The sequence below is a fragment of the Pelodiscus sinensis genome, chromosome 2 (assembly GCF_052426305.1).
Source record: "Pelodiscus sinensis isolate ZL-2025 chromosome 2, ASM5242630v1, whole genome shotgun sequence".
NCBI lineage: Eukaryota > Metazoa > Chordata > Testudines > Trionychidae > Pelodiscus > Pelodiscus sinensis.
Genome location: NC_143053.1, coordinates 86,285,665 through 86,311,073, shown reverse-complemented (window position 1 = coordinate 86,311,073; position 25,409 = coordinate 86,285,665). Strand labels below are relative to the sequence as shown.

The window sequence follows — 25,409 nt, the reverse complement described above, 5'->3', positions numbered from 1 at the left end:
CGGAGCTGTAGGAGTGACAGTTCAGCATAGGAAAGGGGATGTGGTTTATGGGCAAATCTACATACAGTAATAGAATATAGACAAATGTAACTTTTGGAGTGCTCTGTGCATGGCACTTATTTAAAGTTATAACTGAAACAGAACAACAAAATTAGTATTGATATGCTTTTTTGGGTACTGCATGGCAGCTAAGTAGAATTTTGTGGTTTCCTTTTAGGTATTTATATTGTATTAATCATTATTGGTATCTAGGCTTCTTACTTTAACTGATTTATAAATGAGCAAATATTTGGACCGATGTTAGCCTCATATTTGGCATAAATTGGCACAGCTTTGTGTGTGTATTCCACCCTCACCTGTACCAATTTGCAAAGGGATGCCAGAACTTTATGTGCCCTGTGAGTTGGAACCTCTTTATTGGTAGCTTTTTTGCTTTGATATTATCTAGAATATTTTTATCATTTGTTTTGCCTAGAAGAGTGAAGGAGAGCTACTCTATCATCTAATTTTACATTACTGCATCACCAATCTTCTCAACCTCTCCAATATATGGAAAATCCATTCCGTCAAACTAAGAGAGTTTTGTGATATATGTTAGCTGATTACACAGCAAAGCATCAGATCAGAAGTAACAACTATGTCGGTTTTGATCTTTATATACCTTTTCTCCTCATAGATGTTTCCATAGTATTTCTACAGCTATGGAACTACCAATGTTTCCATTATAATCCCTTAGTTTGATACTCTTGGTGCTACTCTTGGATTTGAAGATCAATCAGCCAATAAGTGGGTGAGATCCCACACCCACATACAATACTGAATTCAGAGGAAGGGAAGATTTTTACATTGTGAAGGAGTCTGGGTTCATATCTTGTAGGAAGCAGTAATGGTCGGAGCATTTTTGCATCTGGGAAACAGACTGGGTGAGTGCAAATATCCTGTGGAGAGTAGCTGAGTTCAGTAGCCGGAAAAGAAGGTTAGTGTTCAGGGTGTATCTAAAAGAATCAGAAGTTACAGACAAGAATGCTTATCTGCAGTGTTCAACAGGTTAGTAGACAATGCAGATCCAGTCACACATTTTCTTGTAAAATACACATGCCAATTCAGTCATCTGTACTGTAGCACATCTGAACTAAAAGATAACATGCTGTTACTTATATAAACAGAAAAGCAGTTTTCTTCCCAGCTGTGCTTGCTCTGTACCTCAATAATGCAAAAACAAACAACGAAAAAAATCAATTTACAACAAGAATGAACTAGTATTGAAAGCATGATACAAACACCCCCAACGAATACACAGACTCAGTGAAAACTAAACCAAAAATATATGAATAGTCTGCAATATAAAAAAATCTTACAGAAAAACCTAAATTCTGAGACAGCTCCTTTTTAGAGCACTACTTTATCTGACAGAACCACATGTAAATACTACACGTCAGCAAAATATGCACTCAGAATATACACACAGCTGATCTGTGGAGTGAACATATTTCATTCTCTGACAGGATATACATTTTCATTTATAAAAAAACAAGAACAAATGAATAATTCTTTAACTTTAGGGTGACTCCAACCATATTTTGTGTGTTCTGTTTACAGTCAGTACTGTTGACTTGATTCACAATGTCACCATCATGATATAAATTCCAATCTGGTGATGTTGTAAAAGGAGTAGATCATGAAAAACTCAGCTGTAAAACTTAGGTATATACAGGAAAACAGTAAGTTACCAGATTTGCTTAATTTGAAATAAGTGCTCCTGTCCAAAAATCAAGTAAAACCTTTCTTGATATTTTCAGCCTTGACTTAGCTCATGTCATGTCTCCAAAGTGATATGACTGTATCCTTCTTCCTCTCCAAAAGTTAGGAAAGGGCTCACTCTACATCAGTGATGGATTCTGTTAGCTTCACTTACCTTAAGAAGTACTATGTTCCTTAAATTTCCCCATTAATGTATATGAGATAACTTGAGGTACTACTCAGAACAAAAGTGGGAAGAACGACCATATGCATTTTCTATATAAACTAGTTCATAGCTGAAATTTTCCTTCATCTTTTCTTTAGGGAATCACCATCCTAGATTTCATTGCAAAACTTCATTTGCCAGATCCTGGAATTCAGGATTGACCCTTTACCCTAAGGGCTACAACAGAAATAACTAGCAAGAGCCTGCTTTATTTCCCAGCATGCATGGAGTCAGAGGGTGGGGTGGGAACAGAATAGATTTGAAACTCCTGCTGAGGCCAAGAGGGAGGTTTCTGCATGGAAGGAATTAGTTTGAGGTTTGAGCTGTGAATCTGGGAGTGGGGAGAAAAGCAGAACGGCTCACAGAGTCTCTGATTAACTCCCCTTCAAAGATAGGCTCTGAACTGCTGTGAGATCTAGTGCATGGGTCAGGGAATTCTTGCCTGCAGAGACCAAGTGTCCAGAATGGCAGAGGTCCATAGGTGCTGGAACTATGGTTGCTTGAGGTGTGGCAGCTTGAAACGGTTTCCATCACATACAAGGTTTACGGTTTGGCTAAGTGGCTCTCAGCAGCCTCACAATACGAATTGGCCCAGCCTGCCAATATGGCGCTGGCTACTGAGAGCCAGCTGAAACCTGGGGATCAGAATAAGAGCCTTCTTTTTTTGTGTTTAAGACATCCAACATTCACAGTGCTGCAGGCCTCCACTTCAGTGTGCCATCTGCCTGGGAAGGTGCAGGGAGAGAGCTGGTGTTGGGAAGAGTTTTGGGTGTTGAGAGGTGAGTTGGTTGATCTGTTGATATTTAGTGATTCTTAGTTAATTCTTATGCTTTCTACCTTCCTATATTTCCCTCTCTCAATAAAGTCCCCCTTTGTTGTTATAGTACACTGTTTCTCAACCATTTTTTTATAAAGTACCCCTTTTCCAAAACAAAAAATTATAAATACCCCCAGTATCTACAGTTTTCAGACACACAACATTATTTCTTCCATTAGAACACATTTGTTTAAATAACATAATTGCAGCCAGGCAGGCAATGAAATTTTGGGGCGTAAAAAGTACAAAAATAATAAAACACTGTAAAACTTAAAACAAAAATTCAGTTTTCTACAAATTTCAGTTGTGTTGACGTACCCCCCAACTTCTCTCAAGTACACCTAAGGGTACTTGTACCACTGGTTGAGAAACATTGGTATAGTAGTTTTGGGTGCATCATTCTTTTATTGGAGTTCGTGTTGAAGTACTTTATTATTTCATGTGTACAGCGTTTTACACTTCCTGCTTGCAATGGCAGCATTATTCCTAAGGAATAAGCATCCCTTGTTTCTCAGGCACCAGTGGAGGCACCAGTTCCACAAAAACAAATCCAAGGCTCCAACTCATGTGAGGCAGCAATGAACTTAAATTGCAGCAAGGGAGGGTTAGGCTGGACATTAGGAAAAACTTCTTAACTGTCAGGGTGGCTAAACACTAGAATAAATTGCCTTGGGAGGCTGTGGCATCTCCATCATCTTCCTCATTATTGTAAGGGATGAGAAGATGCTTGGTCCTGACCAGTCATGAGTGCAGCAGACTGCACTTGACCTCTCATAGTCCGTTCCAGTTTTATGAGTCTAAAGAGAGGGGAGAAGCCAGTCCAAATATCATGCACCAGAGACGAGGCCACTGAGAAGCAATACCATGGGGAGTTATATGTAGTATTTTGTTGATTCCTACCTAATACACTGCCAAAAATGTAGTAACTATCACAAACAAAAAGCAAAGGTAAGTGAACAACAGCTGAACTGACATAAAAATCAAAATCAACCAGGTACTGTCTGAAAGACTTCTAATGCACACAATCCACGAAAACATCTTGGCAATGAATAATGGCTGACAGCTCTTTGAAGGGCAGTACCAATATCACATTAGACAGCAGAGCAGTTGTATCCACTCTCTCTCAAGATTAAAAGGAAATGTCTCAACTTGACAGTTACACTTGGATTCAGAGACATCCAGAAAGGGCATAAAAACCTTAAAGCGCTTTGCACTCTAAAATTTTCCCATCAGTTCTGAGTCACCTGCTGTCCTTCCTGACTGTTAATTCAGGGCTGGATCCTGCTGCTCTGCATGTGCTAATTAAGTCAATGGGAGTTTGCATAAAACAGACAACGAACTGTATGACTGAGCCACTGATTTTCACCCTGTTTTATTTAAAACTCAAAATTTGTTGACACATTCCCACTATGGAAAAGCCAGGGGATCACCGATTGATGGGTGTTTCCTATAAATAGGCACAGGTAAAGCCCAATACAAACCCTGATGATCTCTCAGTCAAAAATCTAAGTCCCTGATTCAACAAGGTATTTAAGCACATACATATTCCCATTGACGTCACGGAGACAATTCTTGTGCACAAAGTTAGGCATATGCTTAAGTACCTTGCTTAACTAAGGTGTAAGGAGACTGTACTATGTGCTAGAGGACCTGTACCACTGCAAGGTGAGCAACAGGTAGCATTCTGAAAGGAGATTACTTCTTGGGAGCTCTTCAGCAATGCCGGGGGTGGGGTGGGAGATAGTATTGCCCAGTCATCAGGGTCTCTTCTAAGAGGGGGAAGACCACGTTCAGATTCTCTCTCCAAAGAAGGCAGAGGGGGGAATTGAATCCTGGAGGCCCCCATCCTGCATGAGTCCCTAACCACTAGGCTAAACAGAGCACACCTCCCAAATCAGACTCAAAGAGTATGATGAGCATGGGGAGTAGCCTAATTTGTGACACTCACTGAGGCTTAGACATGAGTTAGGTGCTTAGTGCCATCATCAGGACTGAGATGGCTGTGCATGTGTCCCGCTGCTGACATTTAGGCACCTTGGGGATTTTAATGGTGGAAACTTGGGAATTTACGGCACTTACAGCGTAAGGTGACAAGTGAATGGTGGTTTTGTGAATGTCAGTGGCATCTAAATGCTGGTCGTAGGCACCTACAGTGACAGGCACATCAGTCCTCTTTGTGAATAACATCCTATGGTGAGATCATCAAACCATTTTCACTCCTGACCTAGGCCTCCAGATGGAAAATCCACAGAATCACCTTAGTGTTCAATATTCCAAATTTTAGGTAAAGCACTAAATACTAATGACATATGCTATTTAAATGGGGGGAAATGTTTGTTTTATGAAAAATTGCCAAATAAATACTCTATATGTGCCTCAGAATGATGTATTAAAAATTATGTATTAAAAAACCCACTGAATATTTTATCACAATCCATAATCCTTTCTTCAGCAGTTAGTTACTATTTTAAAACTGCTGACATCATGTTTTACTTCTGCACCTGTGCAAATGGGTTGGTCCAATTTAAGTACATGGATTGAAACATTGTATTTTAATGTTTCAGATATTATTCATTATTTCTAACTCCCACATAAACTTAGAACTTCCTTTATATTTTATTATCACTCTAAGAGGGCATAAAATCATTCATTTATTTATTTCTTTTTAAATTATGCAAATAATGTTAAATGTAATTACAACATATTCATTATTTATTATAAATATACCCTGCATGTTTTATATGGATTGGATTTATTTAGTATATATAATTAGGCATTTTAATCCATTGCCAATTTCACTACCAGAACATTATTCTTGGCTGTTTAGAAGCTAGAGAAACACATTTTAGATCAAATTAACATAATTTAGCTGTTAAAAGAGTTCTAATTTAGCAATAGTTCATCTACTGTATTCCTAAACTATGCATATATTTCTCTATAATGCATTTGTTTTAAATGAGCTAAAGTAATCTTGGTAAGTCTACCAGGGTTAGAAAATATATTCCCTTATACAATCTGCTGCTTTTTTTAAAAGCATTTTTATAATTGGCATCCTTCTACCTATTATTTATATTTCCTCTCATGCTTACATAATCAGTTTGTTAGCTGTTGAGCTGGTTAAAAGTTTTCCAGTGGAACACCTTTCCATCAGACTTTCTGATTTGACAGAACTGAAACTTTTCATGGGAGAAGTCAATTCGGTGGGAATTTTCAATTGAAAACATTGCCTGGTTTCCTGCCAGCCTGTCTTCCCCACTTGCCTGCTGAGCTTCCCAGCTCCCATTTGCCTGCCTGGTGAGCTGTCCCCTTATCTGGGCTCCCAGCCTGATAGGGAGGCAGGGGACCCCCAAACAGGCAAATAAATGGGAAGCTGACCAGCTTGGAAAGTTGGGAAACTGCCAAGCAGGCAGATGGGAAACTCAGAACAGGGGAAGGCAGGCAGCTCTTAGAGCTAGGGAATGAGGAAGCCCAGCAGCTCCCTCACCAGGTCAATTAGCAACCTGGGGCTCAGGACAACTAGCCAGGACAGAAAGCCTGCTCCAGGAGCAGGGGACTGTGGGGAGCATATTTTGTTTCAGAGGTTCTATAGACAGGAACATTCCAGCTTTGGAATATTCTGGAACTAAGGCCATAGCCCTTGATTCAGGAAAGTACAAGCACATGCTTATGATTAAGTACATGTTTAGGTCCCACTGACTTCATTCAGACTTAGACATGTACTTTGGAGATTTCCTGAATGAGGATTTTTTTTTTCTGAACCGAGTCCTTATTCAACACAATGGAATTTTGTCCAGTTACTTCAGTGAAAGCAGTATCAGGCCCTGAATTCTTTAATATGCTATAGATATCAATGAGACATTTTTATATGCCGTATGCTGGTGACAAAGGTTGAGCTCTGATCTCTCATAAGAATCCATTATGGGTAGTTTTACCAAGAGTTTGTATCTCCATTGCAAATAAAGATTCAGAAATGTCAAGACACAAAATGCTTAGTGATTTTCTGTACTGTACTATAGGAAAAATTAGTCCTATAATCACTGGGACTACAATTGATAGGCACTTCCCCCCCCCCCTCGCTCTTCTTATTCTGGGGTGGTCCTTCTCCCCCTCCCCACTCAAATTCATCTCATCTGAAGAAGCAAGTTTTGCCCAGAATAACTCATGATTCTATTTATATATTATTAGTCTCTAAAGTGGCATAGGACTACTCGTTTTTAAAGTTACAAACTAATATGACTACCCCTCTCAGACTATTAAACATGCAAGACTCTGCATTGAGCCATATGGGGTGGAAATCCATTGACTGCATAAGGAAATACGCACAGATCCAGTCAGATATCATCTTTCTATCCAAGTGAAAACAGATGAACATTATACCCAATGGACAAAAGATGAAAAGCCCATTACAATTGACATACCCCACAGACTACAGTGAGAGATTATGCCACACACACTCAAAGAACATGTACAGGACAGATTACAAACAGGAGGTTGCCAGACAACTCACCAACACCACGTTCCACAGGCCTCTTTCCTCTGATCCCACTGAGGAAAACCAAAAGAAACAATACCATCTGCTCATGAAACTCCCTGCTACAACTTGAGACTAAATCTATACAAACATCTCTCCCCCACCCCAAATCCAACCAGGAGTATTCTATCTGCTACCCCAAATCCATAAATCTTGAAATCCCAGGCATCGTCTCAGGCATCGGAACATTTACAGCAGGATTATCCGGCTATGTTGACTCTCTTCTCAGACCCTACACTACCAGCACTCGTAACTATCTTTGAGACACCACCGACTTCCTGAGGAAACTACAGAACATCAATAATCTTCCTGAAAACACCAGCCTGGCCACAATGGATGTAGAAGCTCTTTACACCAACACTCCACAAGATGATGGATTAGTAGTTGTCAGGAACACTATCCCTGATGACGCCACTATACACCTCGTGGCTGAGCTTTGTGACTTTGTCCTCACACACAACTATTTCCATTTTGGGGAGAATTTATACCTTCAAGTCAGCAGCACTGCTATGGGCACACGCATGGCCCCACAAATGCCAACATTTTTATGGCTGACCTCAAATAACGTTGCCTCAGCTCTCACTCCGTAGTACCTTTCCTCTACTTATGCTACATTGGTGACATCTTCATTATATGGATCCGAAGGAAGGAAACCCTTGAAGAATTCCCACAGTGATTTCAACAATCTTAACCCAATCATTAACCTTAGCTTGGACCAGTTCATACAAGCGATGCACTTCCATGACACAACAGTAAAATTAAATTATGGCAACATTACCACCACCCTATATCAGATTGTGTTCTTACCTACATGTCTCTACCTTCTATCCAGAACACATCACACAATCTGTTGTTTACAGGACATATCACATGATCTCTTGTTTACAGTCAGGTCCTAAGATATGACTGGATTTGATCCAATCTCACAGACAAGCACCTACAAGATCTTTATCAAGCATTCTTAAAACTTAAATATCCACCTGCAGTAGTGAAGAATTGGAGTGACGGAGCCAGACAAGTACCCAGGAATCTGCTTATTCAGAACAGGCCCAACATGGAAAGTAACAGAACACCACTAATCATCATCTACAGCCCACCAGCGCATCATTGATAATCTACAACCTATCTTGGAAAATGGTCCTTCACTCTCACAGGCCTTGTGAGATAGGCCAATCCGTGCCTAAAGACAGCACCCTAACCTGAAACAAATTCTTTCCAGAAGCCTCACATCTCACCTCAGACACGTTTACTTAGGAGCCTATCCCTGCAATAAACCCTGTTGCCAACTCTGTTCACACATCTATATTAGCGACACCATCACAGGACCTAACCACATAAGCCACATCATCAGAGGCTCATTCAACTGCACAGCCTCTACTGTGAGATATGCCATCAAGTGCCAGCAATGCCCCTCTGTCATATATATTGGCAAAACTGGACAGTCTCTACAATAAAGGATGAATGGACACAAATCAGATATTAGAAATGATAACATACAGAAACCTGTAGGGGAACATTTTAACTAGCCTGGGCACCCATTAATGGATTTAAAAGTAGCCATTCTTCTTCAAAGGAATTTCACAAGTCAACTGCGGAGAAAGAGTACCATATATTCCGGCGTACAAGACGACCTCTGAAGTTAAAAAACATCCCCCAAAAATCGGGGGTCGTCTTGTACGCCGGATGCCCCGCCGCCGGAGCCCCTCCGCGGCTTTGAAAGCCTCGTGGGAAGCCGGCGGCGGGGCATCTCAGGCGCGCATGGGATGCCCCCCCGCCGGAGCCCCTCCGCGGCTTTGAAAGCCTCGGGGGAAGCCGCGGAGGGGCTCCGGCGGGGGGGCAGCCCATGCGCGCCTGGGATGCCCCCCCCCCGCCGGCTTCCCCCGAGGCTTTCAAAGCCGCGGAGGGGCTCCGGTGGGGGGGGGGGGGGGGGCAGCCCAGGCGCTCCTGGCGGCTTTGCTCCCGGTGCCTCTGGTCTGCTGGGGACCATCTCCAGCAGACCAGGGACACCGGGAGCAAAGGAGGCGGAGGGGCGCTGGGGTATAAGATGAAACCCTATCTTTTAATTAAAAAGATAGGGGGTCGTCTTATACGCCCAGTCGCCCTATACGCTGGAAAATACGGTATGTGGAATTGACCTTCATATGCAAATTTGACACTGTTTCCTTTGGCCTCAACAAAAACTTGAAGAGGATGACATTTTACAAAACCAGCTTTCCTTACATTGAACACCGCATTGACATAGAAAGCTAAGTATGGGACACTTCCAGCCCACTCAATTTGCCTCATGAGCAGTAGGACTACAATTGACAAGTACTTCCTCCCACCCCTTATTCTGGGGGGGAGGCCCTCTTTTTTTTTTTCCAATTGAGCTCATCTCATCTGAAGAGTGGGTTTTGCCCATGAAAGCTCATGATAATTTATATATATATTTGTTTCTAAAGTGCCACAGGACTACTGTTGTTTTTATAGTTACATAGTAATATCATTATTATAACTTCCAATTGGAGACCAAGCCTCAGAAATTCAATTAGAAAAGAGGCTGACAGAACAAATGTTTGGGACTTACTAAAAAAACAAAATAAAAAGCCAGCAACAAAGAAAGCCCAAAAGGAACAAACAAACAAAGCCCAAAAGGAATTATTCTCTCTCAGAGATGAGAGATTCCACAAAGGTTAATATGATACATGCAAATACAGAGTGGAAAGATGTATTTTTCTTTTGTGATTCAAATAAGCAGGGCACATAATATGTTCTATTTACAGAAAAAATAAAAAAGGAAACTAACAACAAAGAAAAAACAAAGTATGATCTTTAAGCTGAAGTGTTTGACAATTTTCAGAATAACTTTCACAATAATAGGGCAAATTATCACTATTTTAGATAAGTCTACCCTTTTCTCATGGATTTTATCATAATAATTAAAGGGAGAGAAATCAAGCAAAAAAGCATTTGGTTTCTCCAGACACCGCAAAATACAGCTGCTGCTGTTGTCCTTAATGTATTTACAGTGCTTGCCAATATCCCCATTCCCCTCCAATGTTCCCATGTATTTTTCTGTTTTGTTATTTGCATCCTGTGGGATAGAGAATAACCTCCACTGATTGTGGCAATTGATTGACTCAGCTGGTGCTGCAGAATATAAAATAAGAATTGAAAAGAGCATGTGAAATGTATGCAGGTTTGAGGTGAGACAGGGCTGTCTCTGTCACAGTGAATGCATGTAGAGTAGAAGCACCAGCTGGGTCCTGTCAATTGCTTTATCAGCTTAACAATAACAAAAACTAGTACATTTTTTCCTGCTATTTCCAGGATTCAGAACAGGGTCCCAGATGCACAACACCGAAAAATGTTTTCTGGCAGCATGTGTGTCCTTCAGCCAAGACAAACAGGAAGAATTATAAATGGAGTGGTGGGACAAAGAGGGTAGGAAAGAGGTTGTGTTCCGCTTTAAGGACGAATGTGAAAGACGAACATAAGCACTGTCATACTGGAACAGACTAGTGGCCCATCTAGTCCAGTAACTTTCCTTCAACTGTGGCCCATACTGGAGGCTTCAGAGAAGAGAGTTGGCATAGGACAATTATGGGGTAGCCTGCCCTAGGGATGTAAGCCAGTCAAGTAGTCGACTACCCGATAAGCATAGGCTTATCGGGTAGTTGAGTGACTACTCAGGAGCTGGTGTTAGGGGGAGACAGCTTAAAACCCAGTTCCCCCCAGCGCTGTCTATGGGGTGCAGGGTGGGGAGGGGCAGGGGAGGCAGAACTGCAGTGGTCCCGGAGCCAGTGCAAACCAGGATTGTTCAGTCTCGGCTCGCGCCACCCCTGCGAACTAACCCCGCTGCGATTCTGCAGAGCAGCTGCAGGGGTAGCGAGCGCCCCTCCTTATTAACTAATCAAGTACAAGATGCACCCTCAAAACTGGGACTTCCTCATCCGGCAACATCCATGGCCCAAGAGGACCACAGGTATTCCTGGAATAGGTAGTCTTGGCTGGAAGCCCCAGTGGCAAGAGGGCTGGAGATTCACAGCCCACCGGCATGGTTGGGGCTGGGAATGGTGCCGGAGCCCTGGTAGTGCAGGAGGCACCACAGGAGCCCCAGTAGTAGAGCCGGGGATTTGGCAGCTGTGGCACCCCAACAGTGGGGCAGGGCCATGGAGATGCGGTCCTGGTGGCAGGGCCAGGGATGTGGCAGCCGTGGTAGCAGGGTTGGGGCTGTGGCAGTCCCAGTAGCATGGCAGGGGATGTGCAGCTGTGGCACCCCAATAGTGGGGCCAAGGACGTGGCAGCCCCAATTGCAGGGCTGGGGCCGGGGATGCGGCATCTGTGGCAGCAGTGCCGGAGCAGTCTGGTAGTGGGGCCAGGGAAGTCCGGGCTGCCAGGGTTGCAGCAGTACGGCAGTCTGGTAGGGCTGGGGGAGGGGGTGGTGGTGAAGTGGTCAGGGGCCAGCAGCGGGAAGGGAAAGTGGTCTGAGGAGCTGGTAATGGGGGACTGCCTCTGGTCTGACAAATTCCCTCATTTGGGACTGGTCAGGTCCCAAGGGTGCCAGACCAGAGAGGTCCAACCCATAGTCAAGGATGACTACTCAATTAGCTAATTAACCACTACTTAACATTCCAAGCCTGACTCCAGAGGAAGCTTCTTCCTTATCTCCCATACTTAGTGGTTAGCTTATGTCCTACAGCTTGAAAGATTTATAGCCCTTCTAAGTCTTACTTTGTTTTTAATATATCTGTCCATAGATCTGGATATTCTTGTTATCCACATAAATGTCAAATTCCATTTTGAATCCTGCTAAGCTCTTGGTCTCAGTTATACCTTGTGGCAATGAGTTCCACAGGCAAATTGAACACTTTATGAAAAAGGTTTTTTTCCTATGATCTGTGAGTATTTTCCCCATCTGGATTTTGTTTGCATTTGTCACCTTTACATTCCATTAAATGTTTTCATAATGAGAAAGAGGGAGAACTGAAATTCTTAATCTACCTTCTGTGTACTATTCATCATTTTATTTACTTTGATCACATCTCATTTTATGTGCTTTCTAACTAAGGGTGTGTCTAGACTACACCACTTTGTTGACAGAGAGATGTAGATGAGGCACATCGAAATTGCTAATGAAGCAGGGATTTAAATATCCTGCGCTTCATTAGCATAAACACGGCCGCTGCTTTTTTCCGAAACGGAGTTTTTTCGAAAAAACAGCAGTCTAGACATGGATCTGTTGAAAATAAACCCTTTTTCAACAGATCCTATATTCCTCAAAAAATGAGGTTTATAGGATCAGTCAAAAAAGGGTTTATTTTCGACAGATCCGTGTCTGGATGGCCTTTTTAAAAAAAAACCCTCCCGTTTCGAAAAAAAAGCGTCTGCCATGTTTATGCTAATGAAGCATGGGATATTTAAATCCCTGCTTCATTAGCAATTTTGATGTGCTTGATTTGAATCCCTCTGTCAACAGCTCTCTCAAATCTTGAAATTTCCCTTCATAGAAGAGTTTTTCCATGCTTCAGTCATCCTCAGTGCCCATCTCTGAACTCTCACCAAATCTACTATCTCCATTTTGTGATGTGGAGATCAGATGCAACACAGAATTCTAAGGACTGACCAGGACCAGATCAACTGAGACACATGGAACATTACTGTCTCTGTCTACACTAGGCACTAACTGGTGCTTAAAATGTGTTAATTAACATGTGTTAGTTAACATTTGTTAAAAGGCAAGTTTGCTCAATATACCTCATTTTCCTGTCTTGAACTTCCAATCTGAGCTTGTATAGATACAATTTTAGTACTCCTTTAAATATGCTGGTTTAGAAATAGATATAGTTAAACTAGCACAACCCTTATAGTGTGGCTGTAGTACTATTCATATAAAGTGGATTAATTTTGGTATAATTTACCTTTATACCACTGCAATTGCAACAGCACTAGGGACTGTATTGATTTAATTAGATTGTTATAAAATAGCTCCCTAACGGAAACAATTAATAGTATAAAAATTGTGTGTGGATTAGTAGCACGGAAGCTACACCAAGTGTTTTTTTCTTAAATTCTCCCACTGACACAATTCCACAGGGAAGCAACACAGGGAAGATTAAAAGAGTCCCACTTACAAGTCCTAGCATTTTAGAGGAACCTATCTCTGCCTTTCAGACAATGAGAACTCAGCAAGCCTCTTCTTAGAGTATAATGTAGTATTGATTTTCTAAGGTTTTGTCTATACACAAAGCAGCATTGTGTATTAAAGTTATGTTTTAAAATCAACTCAGTTAAACCACTATAACTCCGGTGTGGATATTCTGAAATTAATTTAAACCTGGCTTATGTAAATTTAGCTTAATTTGCTTAGAAATCAACTTACATTGAGAAGATACAAGCCATGTTTAAATCAATTGAAGAGTGTCCACAAAAGAGATTTAATGCAATTTTGGTTAAAATTGTACTAACTAGGGATGTTAAATTTCATTTAATCAACTAATTGAGTAGCCAATGGAATTTCCATCGACTATTCTATTAGTTGATAAGAAGGGAAATTGCAGAGCCACAGTGGGGTTAACTCCTGGCCCTGGGAGCTAATCCTGCTGCAGCTCTGCCTTTTAAATGTAATAACAGCTGCCTGGCTCTTACTACATTTAAAAGGAAGAGGTGCAGTGGGGGACTGGACATGAGCTGGGACAGCTGATTCCTAGCTCATGGCCAGTCCCCCGCTGTGCCTCTGCCTCCCCTTCCCCCCAGCAGAGATGGCGCACAGGAAGGGGGAAAATGGCTTCTAAGATGGCTCTCCCCAGCACCTGCCCTTGCTGCCTTTGATAGAGGCAGCAAGTGGGGGGGAAGCAACTAGTCGAGTGGTCACTTGACTACCCAATATGCTCATCAGGTAGTGACTACTCAACTAGTTGCTTACACCCTTAGTACTAACCTTTGTGTTTAGATGAGTTTTAAGTTCCTCCAAATGCTACTGGGCCGTGTTGGGCTCCTGTAATGGATACTTTGTCAGGGAGGAGAGAGCAGATCCATACAAGACTTTGCAGTGGTGCTGTGAGGCTTAATGCATTAAAGCACTTTGACAGCCTCAGAAGAAAGGCCCCATGCAAGTGTAAAGTATTATTCAACTATGAAGTCTAAAAGGAGAGGAGCACAGAGGCACAGTGAATGAAGTACAGAGATCATTGTCTCACCTCTTTTATCATTTCTTGTGGTAATATTGAGAGGAGATAGTGAAGATGATGACAGAGCAGTAGGATAGGAATCAGAGACTCCTCAATGGTAAATAATATCCCTCGTACTCAAGAACTGGTGAGCTCTAACAAAGCTGTACTGGAGTAGGTGAGGTATAGGAAACTATACCGCAGTCTGACACTGCCAGACCAAAGGAAAATCTCCGCTTTCTGTTTTTTAAAGTCTGACAGGGGAACTGAAATGATTTTAAAGATCTGCTGGGTACTAAGCCTTTTGGAAACATGTATCAATGTTCCTGAGTTTAAAGCTTTCTGCACAATCCCTTACCATCATCTACATTCTTCTTGAATAAATAAATAAATCTTTGAAACGTGAGAAACAAAGGCAATGGAACACTGAAGTTGTTACAGACATCCTGTTAAGTCATGTACATATTGGTGCTCACCCATACATAGTTATAACAAAGCACTAGGGGATTTGGGGCCTGATCCTGTGTCAGTCAAGTCAATGGGAGTTTTGCCACTGCCCGAAGCAGAAGCAGGATTGGGTCACTTTTCTGTTCATTAATAAAGCAGACAGTTCCATTCCTGCAAGCTGTTGAAAACTCACAGCCAATGGAGTCAAAGAGTTAAGGAGTGGAGCACCTCACAGGATTAGAGCAAAAGAGTGCTCAATACCCTAAAACATTGTTGTTGTTTTAGTTGCTGTTGTTTTTTGTTGGGATATGGGGATGCTTAGCATCTCACATGATCACTTAGCACCTTGCAAGATGAAGCCCCAAATTATATGTAATAGTGAGCTAGCCTAACCAGCCAAACCTTACCTATGCCATTGTGATGGGGTGGCACTCACCTCTTGTGAGTGCCCCCCCCCCCTCTGGTACAGCATATGTGCCTGCACTTCCTCCCGTTCAAAGTCTTCTTTGGCAACTCATCCCTCTGGCTGAGTCACCCCCCTTCGCGCCCCCTCCCCCTGTGTGCATATTGTTGAAGCAAAAGCTCCTCTGTGGTTGGGCAGCTAACAAACAGCTTTACTGATCAATAAGGCACAAAGTGAGCCAAACGTGGTCCCAGCAGAGCCGGGTCCAGTAATGCTGGCTAATACAATCAATCCTAGTATCTTTATACCCTTAACCAAACAAGTCTGACGTCAGGGCATCCAATTACAGAAATCATCAATTAAACTTAAAGCAAAACCGTTATCAGCAAAGAAAGGAGCAGGTAAGAGGGAGTGAGCGCTCTTCTCTCAAACAGCTCAATTAACATATTCCAATAGCTCAATCCTGTAGGCCTCTCACATGGGGTGACAAAGTTCACTCACTGGCATATGTACAAAAGCAAGAAGCTGAAATGGTTTGAGTTATACAAGATGGCTTCTAGCTAAATATGAAAATGGTTTCCACAATATCAGACAGACACCTTCTGGGGTACACCTAACAGGTCCATCTCAGTACCCTCTGTAGTATCTCTAAGTGTGTCTCCCACTCTGGTAGACAAAGGTGCTCCCAGGCTTCCCCTCCCGGAGACAGCATCTTCACCCTTACTTCACAGACTTTGTTTCAGAGTCCCATCATAGTCCAGTCTTACTAAGCTCACCACCACAGTGAGGTATCCGTGGTGCTGCCCTTCTCTCAGGCTGCCAGTCATCCCATTTGCAGTCTCAAAAACTGACTGCTGCTGTTCCCCAACTCCTTTTATAGTCTTCCTGGCCCCGATTGGCTTCTTCCTCCCCTGCCAGTTTAGCTTGCTTGAAGGATTTCTCTGTTGCCTTTTCTCAAGAGGGGTGCAGCAAGGACACAAGCCTCCAGCAGGGGCTTCGGAGCCTCATCCACGCCATCACAGCCATAATCCTATTCACTTATCTTAAGTATCTCATCACACCTTGCATTAGCTCAAGTAACCTTTGGCTTAGGTAGGTAGAATATATAACTGTTTCCTCATAGCAACAGAAAGGGAGTTACCCTCACATAAAGCACGGGGAGTGTCCTCATACCCCTTAGCATGTGGAACACATGAGCTCAGAAACAAAGATAAAGAGGTACACCATTGAACCAGGAACAAACAAGGTAAAAAGCTGGTATCTGAATTCAGTTTCAGGTTACGTGTACATTACCTACCTTTATCTGGTAAGCAACTAGGGTGCAGAAAGATGATTTTTGGGATATAACTATGGGGAGCATACCTTCTGCATAAGGTAAATGTAACTTTGCTATAGACTGCACTTTGGAGACTGGTATCATACAGAAAGCTTTTCCTGCACCATATTATGCAGGAGGTCCCTTCTTGTCCTAGTATTCTATGATTCTATGATTAATAAATCTGACTGGCACTGATTATTTGGACTCCTGACTATATTTCAAAATGAAATAATGAACCAAAGTGTGGCCAAACAATTGACTGATTTATCAACAATGCATAGACACAGCTTGCACCAGGCTGCTCTTTGTTAGAGGTGACCTATCAATTATTGCCTTTACGTCATTTATGTCACTCCAAAAACTTCTGGATGAAATTGATAGGATTTAAAATAACACATGAGCGTAAGCACATTGATGAAATATGGCCTTGTTAAATTACTTGTTATATTTCATTCAATGCATTTATAACTAAGCATGCCAGTTAGTACTTTTGATCTTTCTATTACCTTAAACAAATACTCACTGGTAATTTGCTACATTACTCAGTTCAACATATTTATTTTCATTGTGAATCCTGACAATGTCTTTGGAATCAAGTTGTTTCCCTGGTGTGAGAATGTAGCCTTGCTATCTTGTTAGACAGAAAAGTATCTATGAAAGTCTATTTAACAGAAACCTCTGGGCCCTGCCAAAATATTCGCTCTTTTCATTTGGACAGCTGTCGTTCTGATAATTTAATAGCAATGAATCTCTCCATATGCCAATGCCTTCCTTGGCAAAGAGAACAGGTCTCAGTCTGAAAACCATATGAAACAGGCAGCTCTTCAATCTTAGCAGGACTGAAAGTTATAGATAGTTTTTTATTGCATGTGGAAGAGAGATTCCAGAAAGTCAGTTCTATTACTTAGGGCAACACTGGGCAATAACCAGCCCATGGACCAGATGTGGTTCTCCAGGCTTAGCCACCACATTTATTGCACCTCTGCAGATATGGGCGCTTTCAGCTCCCATTGGCTGTGGATTGCTGTTCCTGGTCAATGGGAGTTATGGGAAACATTGTGCCAGTCCACCCCACTTCCCTCCGCTCCCACTGGTGAGGAATGGTGATCCATAACCAATGGGAACAGCAAGTGCCCTTACCTGCAGAGGTGCAGGTAAATAAACAGTGGTGGCCTGCCAGGGGCTAACCAAGGTAAACCACCTTCATTTCATTTCCCACCCTGCCTTAGGGTGTAGCAAGAAAACTACACATAGCGTGCATTCATCACTGTACATAATTTCAAGACGAAGTTAAATAGTTTAATATGTTTGGCAGCCTAAGACTTCAATTATGCATCAATGAAACGCAATGCCAGAAGGACTGTTCTGTGGCTTGTTATGGTGTCTTCTGATCATAAACAATTTCCATATGGAAACAGAAATGTTGTAGCTAGTGCTGCAGTATTTCAAGTTCCACTCCTCCATCATCTCCAGTACGCTACACTGATGTATTTTATCTACAGACATTAGTCATGATTACACCTCCTGCCTGTAATTGGATGTCATCCATCAGGATGGAAAGTTTAAAATTAAGTGAGTTTCCTGGAAACTAATGTTCAGCAGCATCATTTGAGCCACTCTTTTTAAATCTATATCAGTGGTTCCATTTTAGATTCCCTTTCACAGTATTTCTTTAATGAATTAGCTACAAGGTTCCCCCTGTGTTTAAAATTGGTATATATGGTCTAGGCTGAAGAACAGTTTTTTTATGAAGATAAGGGTTTTCAATTGTCATTTTCAACAGTACCATCAGATACACATTTTATATATGTAACTGTCATAACGTATATTTTGTTGACAGGGCATAAACTCGAAAAACATGACCATTGCTCATTTGTAAAAAGCATGCTCTATATCAGTAGATGCTTCTTTTACTGCAGTAGTCTATTAGGTAAATACATTAATCTATAATTTTCAAAGTGCCTAAACATGGTAGACCATTTACTATACTCACACAGAGCTCTAGTGAGTCTTTTGGGGACAGTGTATAGCTGTGCACACACCAAAAAGAGCCCTGAGAAAGAGATGGGTATGAATGGGTGGGGGAAATAATTTATTACAGTCTTTTCCACTTACAGCTTCCTTCCTTCCTTCTAAACACCTTAGCTCGGCTGCCAGGGATGCTGAGAAGCCAATACCTGATTTATATCATTCTTCTTTCTGCCAGCTTTCTCATGGGAGGAGGGGAGAGGGGGAAGATAATGGGCTCTGCTCTCCCTCCATCTACTGAGCTACGACATGGAGGACAACACAGGAGGGCTAGATGGGGTCTTACTCTCTTGTGTGGCCATATCATGTTGGATCACAGAGTATTTTGAAATAGTCCACAGAGGTTCAAAATTCACCTGCTTACCAGTATCTACCTCTGTCTATGTTTGCATGTTGTGCCACTTTCCACTCAACCTAAGCATCCAACACAAATTAAGTGATTTCTCATATACTTCCATGACAAATTCATTTAATATTCCAGCTCATCTTTCAGATCTTTATTGATACAAATTTATTTTCCAACCTATATGTTATTGGTCCTCCTGAATTCATGCCAGCTCTTAGAGCTCAATCCTATAAACTCTTTATCATATGAATAATTCTAGCCAGCTTAGTTATCCCATCTACTTTAAGTAAGAAGTACTCACATGAATAAACGTTTTAAGGTTCAGGCCCTTAAACTCAGTCCTAAAAACGCAGAAGAAAACTCATATAGGAAATTCATTTCTGTGACCTAGACACTGTATTATGGACAAAGCAGAATACAAAGGAACCAAATGAGGCTTGCATTTAATAGGGAAGTCTGGATTAAGAAATCTCTGCTCATTCAATTCCACATAACTTGGAACATAAGAGTACAGTTCCTGTGATTTTAGAGAATCAGAAAGCTTAAGACAGTCATTTATAATTCTTTGTTTTGGATGAGAAGTGTTTTTTTTCTTTTTTCATTAATTTCACAAAGAACATAGGGTTGGCATTACAAGCAGTCCCATAGCCTGATGATGTGCTATAGTCCTTGCAGGTATGCACTAGTCATGACTAGCCCATGGAACTTCAGTGTGTCATATCACAAGGCAACTCTGATTGGTCAGTGCTTTGATGTCAAACTCAGAAAAACTACCTTTTTCAGGAGAAGAGAAAAACTCGGTAGCTCTTAACAGCCCATGGTAGCCTGGACTTTTCAATACATAATCATGGAAAATTGGAATTAGGTACAAAATGAAAGCTCACATCTCACGGTTTCAGTGTGCAGTAAGGATATTAAATATCAGTTAACTGAACAGTTGAGTAACCTCATGAATTCTTATCTTATTCTTATCGGTTACTCGACTATTCTTTAATCCCCGGGGGTGGGGCCGGCAGCCAGTGCACTCTGGCCTCACTCCAGAGGAGCCCCTTGCCACTCCACGCTGCTGTCCCAGTATCAGAGGCAGCAGCGCAGGGTGTCAGACGGAAGCTGGTGCACAAGGGGAGCCAGTTTCAAAACCAGCTTCCCTCACAGACTGATTGCCTGTTGCCCTGTGCTGCTGCCTCTGATAAAGAGGCAGCAGCGCAGGGTGGCAGCAGCCCCTGTCTGGAGGGAGTGAGGAGGTCTGAGCTCCCAGACCCAGCCCAAGCCGGAAATGAGCTGGGCTGCCTGCCTGCCCAGCTCCTAATACATTTTAAATGCAGAGCCACAGCAGGCGTAGGTCCTGGACCCATCATGAATGAGAACTGAGCCAGGCTGCTGGCCAGCCTGCTAAAAATAGTACTGGGGCGGGGAGGGGGGATAAGCTTTTGCTTATCGGTTAATCGACTATACTATTACATGCAATAGTAATTTTTCCATATTCTTTGGTTCAGATAACAGCAAGGTGAGAGCAGGCAACATAGAAGGCACAACCATCAGGCCACTAGACTTGGCACTTACCTCATATTCTTCTTTGAATCCATAGCCCTCTGCACATTTCATCTGCGTGATATGCTGCAGCAAGTCAGCCACACGGATGGCTGGATGAAGCTGTCCCGTCTGGTATGGCACATCTACCGGGTCTCGCTTCTTATAGGTGTGTGACTGGACCAAGCTGCTTGTGTCACTGGCCATCGTGTGGGTTTCATCTAGGAAAAGAAAACTGAACTATATACCAGGTTGTTTCCAATTTTTGAAAGTATAAAATACACTGATTTCTACAAGGATGATTTTTAACTTTCAACTTTAATATAACCACTATTTATGAGGGCTGTGCCAGAAAAAAGGTAAATTATCCAGGGAGATTTCAAGACTAATTGGAATGAGGCAAAGTCCATGTTTCTACAATGTAAACATTGCAGAACAGTCCAAACTATATATTGTTTTAAATATATATGTATAAATAAATATTGTTTTAAACACTAACTGATTATAAACAATATTTAAATTCTGTAGGCATTCAGTTCTAAGATGTAGAGAAGTTTCATCTTGAAACTTCATCAAGTCCAACTAGAATAAAATAGGACTTGTATTCTTCTCAGATTAGTGAACTATTAGATTTTACACTGTGAACTCAGAACAAATGTTTGATGTGAGCAAAATAAAAAAATGCACAAAATGGATTATGGTTCATTAAGCTAAGGTTTCAATGAAAATGTAGATCTGGTATCACACTTTGAAACAAAATACAAGAGGACAAATGCAAGAGATCATGTGCTTAGGGTAAATGTTTTGATTGGCTGTTGAGCATGCTGCAGAACCAACAACTTCACAATATATCATGGGCCACCACATTAGGCAGAAAATGTCATATGTCAACTGACATGCAAGCCAACACGCAACAGAACCCACTGGGTTGCTCAAAATTTGTATGAAACACAAACTCTCCCACCCCCTCCACACCTCTTTGATGGGGCAAATGGGCAACTTACCATTTATTGGCACTTTTAAGAAGAACCATATCAGGAGAAAAAAAGAGGAGGAGAAAAAGGAAACAGGGCATAAGCAACAGTACTACATTAATAATTACAGGTAATTTTATGTTGTAATTTAACTTTTACAGCTTGGTATTCTATCTGAGCCACTGATTATGTGAAAGAGGGCATGATTAAAGAAGCAATATCACTTTCCCATTGTTTTCATGAAAATTTTAATTTGTTTTATACTTGACAAGAAAAAAACCCCAAAAGTCTGAGGATTAAGTATTATCATAAATATTTTCTTTGTTGAAAAAAAAATGAAGACCAAAATTTATTTCTCAAAAAAGTATTTTGTTTTAGTTAACTGAAACAATAAAAATAGTGTTTTAAATTGGTAAAAATATTTGCCAGTGCTCACACATTAACTATGGGAAATGGTTAATTAAATTAAATTAATATATTGTAAAAATGACTGCTATGTAAAATGTGTCACATAAAAAGGGACTGCTAAAATAGTAGTTCCATGTTCCTTAGTTAAATTTATTATAGTATTCAGTCCCCAGTATTGTCATTGAGAAAAGGTCCCAAAATCTCATACAAACACCCAAAACTCTACAGCTCCTCATCAAGGGCCAGTTTCTGATCTCAGTGTAAATTAAAAATTACTCCACAAAATTCAATGGAGTTGCAATCATCTTATACTGATAAAACTGAGATTAAGTCTGGTTCTCAGTGAATAGTTTAAAATGTGAACAACATACCTGAGCCTAAATAATATGTGGCAATATGGATATGAATATGAATATTTTACTACACCTCCTGACACTTTGCTAACCTCAACCAATCTAGCAGAAAACTATTTTACATTTTTAAATTTTAAATTTGTCTACTTTGCCTAACATGCAGTAAACTGTATTGCAAGGCACCTTGGGATGCATGGCATGAAAGGCGATATACATGTGTAGTTACAGCATGTTGTTGTTGAAATGGTACCTGAATACTACAAGGCGGCTAAGACACAAAAGACAAAAAAAAGTGTAGAAGTTGATTGTATGGTTTTTTTTAATGTATGTAGTGTTAGATTATAATTTTTATTTTTGTTCAAACTAAGCTATCACTATAATTCTGAAACTCGTATTAAATATTCAGATGGCAAATCTTATAATCTGTCAGAGTCTCTGGGCTGTGAAACTGAGACACTTCAGCCCGTAAGCCTCTCACTCCAGGGCACTTCTCTATGTGGTGGATGAAACGTAACATTCTTTCCTCCCTTCCACTGCCCCTCTGCCTCATCTTGCTCCCACCTTTTCAAGACTAAAACTATTATGGTATGTTTGGGACTTATCTTGTAAAGTTATTTTAAATGAAAAGTTTATGTTCTCTGACTTGGACAATACAAAACGAATCCCTTAAAAATACAAGTTTGCGCCATCTTTTTGCTTTGCCTTTGAAAGTTATAGCGAGACGAAATCTCAGATGTAACAGTCAATTGCTTTTGCCAGCTGAAACTGTGATCACCCACAGCAAGCATCTTATTTAGTTTAACTGGTGGTGATAGTTACTGATCCCCATTCTATTATCCATTATCGATTTCAATATATTTATCCAGGACTGTGTGAGAACTATTGTAATGCACTTTTAGTCTCCATTTATCTTAACTATGGGTGCTGTGGACATCTGCAAGACTAGTGGAACATCTAGGATGAGTTCCTTTTCTTTTCTTCTGTTATGTCACATTTTTTCTTTCTTTTAATTTGAGTTTTGCTCAGAACACAGAGGGACAGACAGACACTCCCCACCCCACCTTCTCTGCATATTAATTTAGACATACACAGCCTAAGTATATTTTGGGCTTTTTGTCAAGTTTTCAATTAAGTGGTGAGGGTAAACATGAGGCTTCTCTCAGTTGCCCGAAAATTAGTGAATACTGAAAAATTAGATTGTTGAAAAGAAATCAGATTGTTTCCATTTGCTTCATTTAAAAAGTTTCCTATTAGTTCAGTAAATTGTTTCAATAGGTTGAGAAGATGTTAATTTGCAAGCTGAGTCTAAGGCCTGGTCTACACTTATACTAGAAGTTGATCTAAGTTGTAATAGCAATGGTTATGTAAGTTGTGTAACTGAAGTTTATATAACTTACATTGTTTTAAAGCTGTGTCTACGCTGTACTATGTTGATGGGAAACACTCTCCTATCAAAATAGCTTCTGCCTCTTTGCTGCATCAATGGTAGAATCGCTGATTTATTGATTAATTGCATAGCTGAAGTCGAAATACCTTAACTTGGCTTTGACACTGTCCACACTGCAGGAAGTCAAAGGAAGAACACTCTTCCTTCGACTTCCCTTACTCCTCGTGTAATGAGGGTTAGAGAAGTCTGAGTAAGAAGCCCGTTATTTCAAAATTATTTCAAAACAACAGGCTTACTGTGTGGACACACACTGTGTTATCTGAAAATAACGCTACGGTGTAGACATGCCCTAAGTTTTCTCCCATAACCTTTTGGAAAATATAAAGTGTGTTAAGACCCCTTTCATAGATACTGACCTAAAAAACCAAACTAAACAAAAATCACTATCATACTACTTCTCAGTAGGTTATGCAGACCAGCTCAACTAGTTCCAATAGAAGTTTGACCCTGCAGTCCCTTACGTCCTGAAAACTCCCATTGGATAAGAAAGGCCTGTGGGCATTACATGTAATGGAAGCCATTCATGTATTAAAATATATGGACTTCAAAATTGATAGTTGTTTTAAAATGTCAAGGTCCAAATCTTCCTCTGTGTTGCTTTACTGATTGTAATAGAGCTGCTCTTATTTAGACCAGCTAAAGCTCCAGCCCAATACATGCACGTATGCAGCTTTCTTAGGATTAGTGCTGCTTGAATGGAACACCAACCATAAAGGGGTACTTCACCTTTAACATGGCAGGCAACAAAAATATTTATTTTCTACATCATAATGGTGGGAGGACTTTTGTGAAGAGTAAGCACAGATTGTATACATTAGCTAGCCAACTCCAAAGCTCCTCTCTTACGCCCACAGAAGGAGACTTTGTCCCCAAAGTGCATCAGAAATGTTTGCTTAAATATTATTTCTGCTTATAGAATGTTTATCATCATTAGGGTTCAACAACTGACTGAAAAATATTCTGAGGATCCGTTCGTGGAGCTTATCATATTCCTGATAGAAAGCTCTAAATTTTTCTCCTGGTAACAATGCTTTTCTTCCTGACCACCCACAAGGTTAGAACATCTACTGGCTGAGTTGCTGAATGAATGGAAAGCACAAAGGAATGTAAAATCTCAGGCAGTTAAAAGACTCAGCAAATTTCATTTGCATGCAGATTATTACATTGTTACAGTCACTACCATTACATTCTTCTTGATGTACACAAAGTATAAAAATGCACTGATTTTTTCCTTTGAATGTCATATTTGAATGAGCTTTCCTAATTATCCCTTGAACACAATAACTTTGCTGCATTAGCTTTTCAGAAATCACATTCCTAAACTGCAGCTCCCTGTAAGTGTCACTTAACTATACTTAATTTCTTTTACCTCAGTGCAACTGCTTAAAGCCAGAAAATGACATGGAAACATTATACTTTGTATACAAATTCACAGTGATTTAGAGAAAAGGGAAAAGGAAGAAAAACTATGTAGTGTAAAGATAAACCATTTTAAAGACAGATCTAAAGAAGCAGCTTAAGACTTGGGTTGGAATTTGTGGTATAGTGCATTGTTATACCTTTATTAATTTTTAAAAAAACTCTGTTTAGGTAAAAGTTAGTACTGTGGAAGTAACAATGGACAAGCCATAACACAGTTTTGTTACTTACTCATTGCAAATGGAATAGCGTCTTACACTTTTTATTAAAAAAG

General features: G+C 40.8%; 1 protein-coding gene across 10 annotated transcripts in view; it reads right to left on the bottom strand.

Annotated features, from left to right (window-relative positions):
- PTPRM (protein tyrosine phosphatase receptor type M) overlaps positions 1-25,409 on the bottom strand; it is a 700,717-nt gene that overhangs the window by 99,964 nt on the left and 575,344 nt on the right. For all 10 annotated transcript variants that reach the window (XM_075920958.2, XM_075920953.2, XM_075920954.2 and 7 more), the window contains one exon: positions 20,568-20,755. In XM_075920958.2, coding sequence (XP_075777073.1) covers positions 20,568-20,755 — 188 coding nt within the window. The remainder of the gene's footprint in view (positions 1-20,567; positions 20,756-25,409) is intronic.